The sequence below is a fragment of the Mesitornis unicolor genome, unplaced genomic scaffold (genome assembly GCF_000695765.1).
Source record: "Mesitornis unicolor isolate BGI_N332 unplaced genomic scaffold, ASM69576v1 Scaffold53770, whole genome shotgun sequence".
Classification (NCBI taxonomy): Eukaryota; Metazoa; Chordata; class Aves; order Mesitornithiformes; family Mesitornithidae; genus Mesitornis; species Mesitornis unicolor.
The window spans coordinates 1-11,101 of NW_010159954.1; the positions used below are offsets into that span (position 1 = coordinate 1).

Consider the following 11,101-nt stretch of genomic DNA (forward strand, 5'->3'; position numbering starts at 1 on the left):
GGGGACGGGACGGGCCGGGGGAGGAGCGGTGGCTGCATCCACCTGCCGGGGACGGCCCCGCTGAGGCGGCTCCGGGCCCGGGAAGCGGCCGGGGTGGCTCCTGCGAGCTTTGACCTGGCTGTGGAGGCGCAGCTGCCCCAGGAGGCTCTTTTGGCCTCGGCAGCTTTGAGTAAAAGGGAAAAGCTGAGGAGTTCTGTAACAGCTGCTCCCAGAGGTGGGCATGGGTCAGGTTGTCGTCTTTCAGGGCATTTTTTTTCAGCATTTGATGCCTTTTTCATTTTTTTTTTCAATAATCTCCACTCTGTACTCAGGCTAAGCCATGACTGTATGTTTCTTGGCAACTTCCAGTAATTTTGTCTGGTGCTTGCTTTCACCCATCTCTGCAAAATGTTGAGTTATAAACTGCTGGAATAAAGCTTTTTAAATTAAAAAATACTCGGTAAATATACATTCTTCTTTCCAATCTTTCCCCCACCATCTTCAGCTCACAACAGCTCTCACTTTGGTGTTACATTTCTTGCTCAAAGGGCCACTGAGTAGGCCAGTGGTTCCTAGCCAGTCACTGACCATTAAACTGAATTGCATTAAGAGAGTTTGCCCTGTTTTAAACACTTTGTGTTACTTTTCCATTTAAAGAATTGCTACAGTTGTTACTGGGGTGTTACACAGGAGGAGGACCAGTCTATGAAATCACATCTGTTTTGGTGCGGTTCATTCCTTGACGTTCTTTGAGGTTTCCCATGTGAATGGGGTAAGGTCAATGGCGTGATGCTCTAAATCACTTGAGCATAAGCAGTGTTAGCTCTCGTGGTACCTAACCACAACTTATTGTAACAATAACTACATCTTAACCTTTGCAAACTCTTTAAATGCTCAGATGAAAAGCCCTGCTTAAGTGGGGATGGAAGCTGTCTGTGATTATTATAGCGAGAGAAGATGGGTGCCTGCACAGCACATCAGCTGTTGATTCACCCCATTGATGCACCAGAACTGCTACCATGGGGACAAATTTCCCCCCACATTTCTGTACTTGCGCCCTTTTCTCAAATGTATGCTACTACTTGTAAGTGCAGAAGAGACTCAACAAATTTCCTCTCAGAATGCTTCAGGAAGGACAGGCAGTTAAGGAATGGAAATAAACGACAAAACTATGTGTTCTCTGCTTGCAATTAACCTGCTTTATGACTACAAACTTTGCATAAAACAGACAGAGACAAACATCATCCAGGCAGCTTGGGCCATGTGGGATTTATTATGTGACTGTAATAGCAACCTACTTTGCTTTTACTTATGTTCTTACTGCCTTTCATGTAATAATGATATCAGCTTACAGATTGGCACAGGAGGATTAAAGGCTACAGATTTATTATCTTTTCCTAAAACACTATTTTTAGTTTCTAATTACTGATTAAGAACATCAGGGTGCAATCTTTCCAGCATCTTTCCCATACAGTCACTGCTGCACGTTCACCATGCTACGGAACGCTAGGTCTGCAATCAGATAAACCAACAGCAGCAATGTGGGCGCTAAGAAATGAAGCCAGCACCTGCTTACTCTTTTTTTTTTCCCTAATAGCTGCACTGCAGGCTCTTTTCTAATTTCTGATTCAAGAAACTACTAAAATCACTTGTTTAATGTATGAAATATGAGGCCTTTCTGTGACAGCATTCACGTCTTTCTCCCCTCCATAGGTGTTTCATGGTTTAGTTAAAATAACGTGTAGCTGCTCTGAACTGTGACACTGGGGTTCATTTCTAAATCCTCCTAAGAAAATAAATACAGGAAGACTTGAGATAGAGGGTATCCACCTATTTGATCCCACAAAGACTTTTTTTTAAATTTGTTTTGGTTGATTCCTTAAATAAATCTCATAAGTATCAACTGCCAGGGAAAGCAATGAAAATGGGTAAGGATCTTTGAAACGATTCTCTGTTTTCTAACCTTTAACACTTCTTGATGCAGAAAATTATCCATAATTACATACCCGAAGTTGCTGAAAGGTACTCTTCATAGTTCAAAATTTATTAAAATGTACAAAAAGGATCAGCCAGGTTACTGTGTGTGTCTAGAGAATCCTCAGTGCATGTGGCAGGCAGTGATCTTTTCCTTTTGAAACTATTTAGAAAATCAGTGTGACAAAATTTTTATTGCACTTTCAGAGCTGGAAGCCAAACGGTGGTCCCCCACTGTGGTGTTTTCCTGAAAACACACTTCAGTTTGTGTCATCTTTGGCATTTTGGCTGAGGTAATACACAGTGCAAGTGCTATATGCTGCACAGCGTGGAAGCAGTACGTCATGAGATAATGCAGTGTATTTGCAGGCCCCATTAAAAGCCTTGTTCCTGTTGAAATCTCAAAAAAGAGCTTTCCCATGGATTCACCCTTGCTCTATGGTTACCTCAGCTGCCAAGAGTCACAGGACAGAATAAAAGGGTACAAAGAAGCCAGAGAAACAGCAGTTTAAAGCTGTCTGTCTGGTGCCTCCTTTCATAAAGGTGTGCAGTGCCTGTAGGGTCAGTGTGTGCCGAACAACGGCGTTCACTGTTTAAAAAAAACCCAAAATAAACAGATGCAGGCCCTTACGCTTCGCTCATTAATGTAAATCTACAGAAACTTAACAGTTAAAGCAGTCCAGGGGGCTATGGGCACGTTGTTATCATGCCCAAAGCTGTTTCAGATTATGTTCCTTTTCCATGGCACATCTGGCATGGCTTTGAGTCCTGAAGAAGGACTTGGACATACATTGTCACCAAAGAAAAATAATTTTGGGGCCCAAAGCTTGCACTCATTTTTGGCATTCTAAGTGCACATAGGCTGAAAAACCTTTCTGGAGCTGTGTCCTAAGCTTCCTTTTCTGTGAGACTGGAAACACGGAGTTGTCTGCTCAGCCCTGCAAATGCCTCCATATGAAACCAACCCAAGTGTGCCGACTTCTTAACCATATCCCAGCTGCCCCAGTTCAACGCTGCTGGGAATTGAAGTCCTTGGAAGGCCATCCTTGGCAGCAACAGCCCTAGAGGGATGGCTTCCCCATCACCGAGATCGAGTGTGAGCTTCATATCTTGAAAATGAAATACGTCTTTCTCTCGTGAAGTATACACTGGAACCAAACACCCACGCAGAGGTCTGTGTTTGGGCATGGTTTGGGTTGCTTGGGTTCTGCACTAATTAATCAGTCCAGGAATATTCAAGGAACACAAAGCTTTGTGCCCAAAAGGAGCTCTACAGCAGTAGTCTGACCAAGAAGGTACATCAGTAATAATTCTTCTGTTTTAAGAACAAAACAGCTGAAAAGGACTTCAGTGACCCACAGCCACACAGCAAGCCAGAAGGCCGAGCTGAGAGTCAGAATTCTCAATTTCTGCTTCATTCACTGCTTGACACAGCCATTTTTTAACTACAGGTTGCAACTCCCTGGGTGAATAGTTACCCCATTGCTCCAGTTGCTCTATTTTTATTGATTTATCAAGCGTACTTTCCTGCTTGCATGTTTCTCACCGTGCTGCACGCACATTGTTCAGCCTCCTGTCCTTTGAAGATGCAGAAGAGTTGCTGCTGAAACCAACAATAGCCAAGTCTCTGCATCACTGGCAGGATGTTGCTGCTGTAAAGGTTAGAATTGACTTCTCGGTGACTAAACCTAAAGCTGAGAGCGCAGAGAGCTGACCTTGGAAAATTTATCTCATCCTGTTTGGAGTCACACAGAACCATTTGCCAAATCTCTTAATATAAAATATTTCACGTCATGGATTGACCAAGTTCCTTTCTTACCCTTCCTTCCGTTCACACCAAATCCGATAAGTGACTGCTCTCTTCTTGATGGGAGAAAGCTCAGAGGATGAAGATCCGGTCACTTTACGTGATAAGGACAGAAATCTCAGGTTTTTTACTGCTGAAACAGGAAACACTGTCAGATCCTTCTGGAGAATTCTATTGTTACATTACAAACACAAACTTTGCCCAAGGCGACAGTAGTGGGGGGCATCTCTGCCACAGGCAGTTCAAGGAAACTGGGGATGAAGGATGCAAAGGAAGCCACAGCTCTCCATGGCCTACTGCAGCGCTGCCTCGTTTTGTCCAGTCTCTGGGTTTGTTCAGTTTGATTTCTGGATCTCGCAGAGGCAGGTGCAACATTGGACTTACTTCCCAATCCATGTTAGAACACTTTTTTATTCTAATTCAGCATCAAACTTTTCAACTCAAAAGAACCTCGATTCTTCTTCATTACTACAAGAACCACGCGAGTCAGCGTTCCCAACCTGCGTCTACAAAACAGCCACACCGATCTACATCTGCCCTCCAGTCCCCTCCAGCCTGCTCACCCCCCATTCTTTCCTATGGCTTCTCACCGTACACCAAAGCCAACCCCACGTCCGTTTGCACAACGTCTCCGCCGCTGCCAGGCATGCTGTTCTCTATCAGCGGCCACGTGCGGGTTAGCGGCTGCAGCAGCGTCACTCTCTAATGCGTGGCATGGGCACGCTGTGCTCCGACTGACTACACCAGTTCTGATCTACACCTCACCACACCTGTCCCCTCTTCTTTGTCTCTCTTTCTTTTTATTTATTTCTTAATGCACACTGTTGCTGATCCAGAGCCCAATTTGGAGGTACAGCCCTCTACATATGGGAGTTAGCAAACCCTAACCGTGTGCTCCACGCTGCTTTATCACACATGGCGCATTTTGGACAAGACAGAACTTCCAGTCCCCGTTCTGATAGCCAGTTTGTTCTGTAGCTAGGAGACACGCCCTTTCTTTGTAAATGTTACCAATCAGGCATATCTAATCCATTATTCACTAACTGCTGCTGCTTCCCACTCCCACCTCCTATTAGGAGGCAGCGCTCATGCCAGAAATGTCACGGCACTGTCATGTGACGGGTGGTATTGATTTAGCTACACTGCGTTTTAATGTCACTTTTGTGCAGCAAGAACACACGGTGAGCACACACCAAACCGCAGCAATGTGGCAGATCAGGACGCGACCTCCCAGCCAGTCCTGCATGGGGCTGGAGGACTCTGAAATGGCATCAGCGCTCTGCTGTAGACCAAGAAATTTTATTATTATTATTTTCTGCTCCTATCTGCTATATTATCATGGTTTACATTTTTTTCATGCTTGTAACTCTTAATCATAATCATTTGATTTTCGGGTTTCAGGTCAGGTTTACAGCAGTCAGTGGGAATGGCGGTGACTTGCCCAGTCACACAAGGTGAACAGCCCAGAGCGGAACCCTGGTCCATCCCCTCCATCGTTTCACCCTTTTACAAGATACCTCCTTTTCGGCAGAATAGCTGCCAGTTTTGGAAAGCTGCTCACAGCCCATGAAGTCTGATATACAGAGGCTTTGTTTGCCCAAAACAAGCTGGTATTACCCAGCCACAGGAGCCATTGTATACGGCATTCTGCTCCTGTCATTCATGCATCCTTTAACAGCCCATCTGCTGTAAATAATCCTTCCAAAACCTCAAATCTTGCCGAGACTGAGGACACAGCTTCAACATTCAGTATTATAACATAAGGACTCTCTGTCACCAGGGATGTTTGCCAGAAAAGCTCAGACTGACCCAGAATTACCGTTGCTGCCAGGCTCAGAAGCGGTGCATTCACCAGCCTGACCTGACCCAACTCTCCAGAAGATTTATCTTTTACTTTTTTTAACATGCTCTCTGAAAGTAGGTAACCTGCCAAGAAGCCAACCAAGGCCCAGCCCTATGCCTGATAAACATCACTCCATGAGGATTTCCCAAGCTTTGGGGAAAGTTAAGCAATTCTCACTTCACAGCGTTTGCAACTCTCACAGAAAGCCATTGCTGTATATAACATTATTCTGTAGACAGAAGCACATCAGAACCTATGCTAGGAAATGGAGACGAGGGCTGAAGTAGCAGATCATGCAACCACCACCAAAAATAAAAACTGTCACTCTGTCTATGAAATGTCACAAAGCCTCGAGTGATTGTTCATTCTAAATACCACTGGCACCAAAGTGTTTTTGAATTACTATAATTACTAAATGAACTCAAGAAAAGCAAAACCTGCAACTGCCAATTGACAAAACAGTCATTGTGTGCAGGGAGATTGCTGGCCACTGAGGCAACGAATCCTTTTGGTTTGCCAGGGCAGGAGGTAACATTCTTCCACCAGGCAGAAGTAACCAGAAGCTGACTGTGCTCAATGGTCACGCGAGACAGCACTAAAGGTGCGAGTCATTATGGGGATTCGGTCTCAGTTGTGGCAGTTCATCCTTCAAAATAACAAACAGCTGTGAAATGTCAAAAGTTAAATAGCGTGTGTATCTGAACTGATTTCCTAGCAGGTTTCTTAGTAAATGAATTGCTGTTGACTTAGAGGAGTGATATTTTCTTGAGGGTAAGCAATCATCAGTAATTCCCTTTCAGGTCTTTCCGATTGAACTTTGAAATACTAAATAGTTATAGCCAGCACATGGCTGACAGCAAATTCATCTTTAAACTTGACTGCAGTGATGTACCAAGTCTTTTGCAGGCTGGAAAAAACCATTTCAAGTAATAAAGGGGAAAATGTTATAGACGATGAAGCATTAATATTGCATCATTCCAGTATCACACACACACAAAACACTCCAGCACTACATTCAACCTCTGCTCGAAGAGAAGAGCTCATTTTCATAAGAACTCAACAGTGAAAAACAGCTCTCCTCACCCGCTCCCCCGCCCTCCTCAGCCAGGGCCGCTGTGATCACCGGAGGCTGAGGACGCCCCATCTGGTGGTGAAAACAGCGATAGAAACGGCAACAGAAAACCTGGGAGCTGCTGCTCCTCACTTCTTGGTGTGAGAGACCGTGCACACCCCAACACCAGCACTTCCCGGAGCAAGGCTGCAGAAATGACAGCGCAGTGGCAAAATGGCTTGCTTTGAGCTTACCACAAACACTTAAAAATGGCTCTTGCGCTGTCACAACATGCCGTGCTCTACTGCAGGCTCCAAGTTTCTTCTAGCAGTAGCAGTGTTTTAAAATCATTCATTCTAGTTTATTTCTTTGCTTTATTGTAGTGACTTCTTAAGAATACAAGTTTGACACAAACACTCTTGACCAGAACAGTTTGTCTCCAAAGGTAAAGGCTATTTTTTCATTATTATTATTTCTGTCTTGAAGACGCCAGCTTCCTTTGCCCTTACTTTACAGAGAAAAAAATGTTTGTGCAGGTGAGGTCTGTACCAGGTGGAGAGCACTGTGTGTACAATTCCACGGTGCCAGGGTCACCGCGTTTTCTTTACACAACAGCATCAACATAACACAGAGGGTAAGTGCGAACATTTGCACATACAAAAAAGGAAGCAAACACTGCAACAGCAAGCAACTTCAGCCCTTCTCTAAGTCTCAACAGAGGAAGATTGAGGTGAGCCTGAGAACAGTTTTACCTGTTGATACTCTCTGTGTCTGAGACAGGCAAGCAATTCAATGCCAGTGTTCTCTTCCTACACCCAACAGCTGTGTACGTAATTAAATATCCTGTTGGCAGCAAAGTCCTAGCTCAGTATAGCAGAGTTGTAAAGACAGGAAAAATTGTAAGACTTCAACTGTTACTTCTATCTGTACTGAGTAAACAGCTTTTAGGAATCATAATGTTTGCCACAGCCACGTTAAAGCCAGGAGTGTATCTATCCACTAAGGAACTTGTTAGCAGCTCAGCCTAAATTGCCATCTTTATTCCAGTTGTCCCCTCAACAGGCAACAATATTCACTAAACATGAAGAGTAACCAAGTATCCAAGTGTAGAAAAACTTCCCCATGAAAGAGATGGGAGGGTAGGCCTTGGACCGCCTCTTTAAGTACACAGTAAGTGCCAAATAAGTTGATTGCTGACAGTTGTATCAGCTGAGCTTTCCAACTGCCCTTCTGGCAGTTTTAAATTTAAAAAAAAATCATTTTAGTTTGGGGAAAATCCTGATAAAGAGAATCATGCTGATGAATATAAAACAAACTACAATTAACATTATCCATAATAGCCAGTTGACTGATTTCTTTGCATGCTGTTCCAGGCGGTCAGATTCATCCTTGAGCTTCTCAAAGTTCTGGTCTGCCATCCTGAGAGAATGCGAGAGTGTCTGGGGAGGAAAGAGAACAAAAATGGTTTCAAGTTCAGATTTAAAAAGTTGTGACCACTATTTCTTCCAACAGAGAAAAGCTTCAATTGCACTACAGACGCAGGCAGGTATTGCCTCCAAGTCTCGCCACTCTAATCTCACCCAGAATCAAGTGACAGGTACAGTATTTCACACATGAGCACTTTAACCTTCTGGGTTGCAAAACTGACAGTTTAGCACCTCAACGTGCGCTACCTGGTTATCTTGTTTTATCACATTCTGTGCAGCCAGAGTGTTGTTTTTGAGACTGCGAGCCAAACTCAGCATTTCTTCCGCTAACTTCTCCTGCATGTCCTGATGGTGCTGTAACACAGCATCCAGCTCGACTGCCGACTGCTTCTCATCAGGTGCAAGACCTCTGCAAGAGCATAAAGAAAAAAAATGGAATTAGTACTTCCTTGTGGGTCAACCTCCCAAGGTTTCCCCAGACTCTGCAACTCTGACAAAATAAGAACAGTTAAATCAGCTGAAGTAATTCTATTTAGCTTTCCACCAGCAGGCACTTCACCCAAATGGAAGTACATCTGCGATTTAAAGGCCGCTGGGAAAGCGATTCCCAAAACACTGAGCATCGGAACAAGAAATTTTTACTTACTTCCGCTTCCTTATGTTTAACTCCTCAGAATCTGGAAAAAAAGAGTTAAATTTGTGTTTTAGCATATTATAAATTCCCATGCAATCATAAGCTGAAGAAACAAGCTTCCTGTAAGGAATTTTCAGCTGTCCCGATCCTATTTGGTCCCCTACCCCGGAGAATAAGGATTTCAAATGCCTACCTGCTTTCCACAGGGAGAAAACATAAAACATCAAACATATGGCTGACAGAAAATACCTGATGAATCATATCCCTGAGGGCATGGTTTAAGCCCATGTGTCTTCGTGTTCTCTTTCAGGACATGTCAGATTGGCCTAGCTCCAGCCACTGTAACAGCAGCTATGGAAAACAAATTAATTCCTACCAGTTCCCTACATTAATAACATGGCTGTATATTTAAGAACAACTGAACAACACCTACTCTAAGCGCCTAAAATCACATGATTTGCTCAAAGCAGAAGAGACCAGGAGCAACAATAAAGGTAAATTGTCCTTGCTAATTCTATAATCAGAGTGTCTGTTTCCGTATGCCTTCTAGAAAAACAGGTTTCTGCAAGTCCCTGCTACCACACAACTAACAGCGCTCAGGTTTTAATCTTTTAGGGTTTTTGGTTTTGTTTGTCTTTAAAATCTGCTATCTTAAAAAGAAATAAGCCACTAAATTAAAAGTGCGCTTTGGGCAATCTTCAATACCTGACCTTCTTTCTCCCCCTGCAAGACTCAGGTTAACTGAAGTCAGAGGAACAACAAATTAAACTTACCATCGATAGCCAAGGGGTCCTGAGAGACAGAAAGAAATAAAACATATTACAAAGAGCAGTGATAAAAGAAATTGTCCAGGCCTGGCATAATGCCTGTGCCCAGTATTTAGACTATTCACACCAGAAAAAGGTGACTCCCCACCCAGCCTGGGACACATCTGAGGCACAGCCACCAAAGGCAGCTGAACGCCACAAGAGACAATCTGTGAATGAACAGTAAAGAAGCAGCAGGACCAAAACATACTGTACCAAGCAGCTCACTCCTCATCTTGCCTGTGCAACGAGCCTTTGTCTGCAGATGAACTGTTTTAGTAGCTGGAGTTCGCTCTTTGATTGTTGTAGGGGTACGTCCAGGGGCCAAAAACTGATTTGCCAGAGCCTTTTCAGTCGATGAAGGCTGTGAGTAGGAAGAAGCAATAAAGACTCATTAACATCACATTCTGCAGTGTGAGACCACCTGGATGTGTAACCAACAAGGATGCAGGGAGCACTTCCACAGTTGCTTCCCACAGAACAGCAAAGTCAGTCTGAACAGCAGCACTGGCTGCACCTGCACTAATTGCAGTACAGGTTATTGGCATTTCATAGTTCTCCAGATGCATGCGATACTGTCCAAAAAAGGCATCAGGCCTAAAGGACAGTACCTGCCCCTGCATCCCATGCCAAAGAAGTAAATAGATAGAGACAAGATGTACTTTGCTTTTGAAAAGGAGGAAAGGCGTTTCAGATTTCATACTATTTTTTAACAAAACACAAAAATCCAATGTATTTATTCACATTTTTACAAGGACTGCCTGATGAGATTTTAACAAATGTTATTTTGAGACATAAGGCAAACATAGGAACCAAGCAAGGAGGTGAATATAAGCAAAGGATACTTAAGCCTTTTCAAGCTGAAGCAACAGATCTTACCAATTTTTCAGCTTCTAAAAGTCCCTTTAGGAAGTCCACTTTGCGAGAGTATTCATTCAGCAGCTCTGAGGCTGGCTTGCTATTGGAATTGAAAAACAAAAATAGTATGAAATCAGTATTTTTATTAGAAACTACCAGGTGATTCTTTAAAGCAGCCCTTTCTAACAGAAGTAGTCCCAGGACAGGAATATGCTTGCACATCCCTGCAAACCACCTCTTCCAAGGCACGGACAGCTTGGGGCATGGGCACTGCCCAGGGAACTGTGTCAGAAAACATGACAGATTTGCACAGCTCCTTGCAGGGCTGTGTGGTGCCAACGTTGCAGGCACAATTTCTCCTCTACTAGAAGCTATTTCCGCAGAAAAGCGGTATTACTGTGGTACTCGCAGGCTGTGTCTATCTTACAGGTAAAAAGGCCAACCAAAGGCCGGCCACCCGCCCACCTGATTCAGAGCTCACCTGGGCTGCTTCTTCAACTCCCGCAGCATGTCTTCAAGAGCGGCCACATACTGAGGAAAAAAAAGCCTTTAAATGACAGTGTTAAGGAGAAATAGTGTCTGGCAGAGGCTGCTGCACGGCTAACAGCGAGGCTGGAGTTTTAACACTCCGCAGGCACTCTCTGCCTCAGTTTCTTTCAAGAGGACAGAAAGGCTGGAGGCTCCCACGCCGCCTGCTTTTCCCGGTTGGGGTCCCCCCCAGA

General features: G+C 44.1%; 1 protein-coding gene across 1 annotated transcript; it reads right to left on the bottom strand.

The window, feature by feature from the left end:
* Positions 1-7,848: 7,848 nt before the first annotated feature.
* USE1 (unconventional SNARE in the ER 1 homolog (S. cerevisiae)) lies at positions 7,849-10,907 on the bottom strand. Its single transcript, XM_010188209.1, has 7 exons — positions 10,861-10,907; positions 10,401-10,479; positions 9,733-9,885; positions 9,489-9,507; positions 8,728-8,758; positions 8,328-8,490; positions 7,849-8,093 (listed from the first exon to the last, which is right to left on the bottom strand). Exons 1-7 carry the CDS (start codon positions 10,887-10,889, stop codon positions 7,911-7,913), a joined length of 657 nt encoding a protein of 218 aa, XP_010186511.1. The 5' UTR covers positions 10,890-10,907; the 3' UTR covers positions 7,849-7,910.
* Positions 10,908-11,101: the final 194 nt, after the last annotated feature.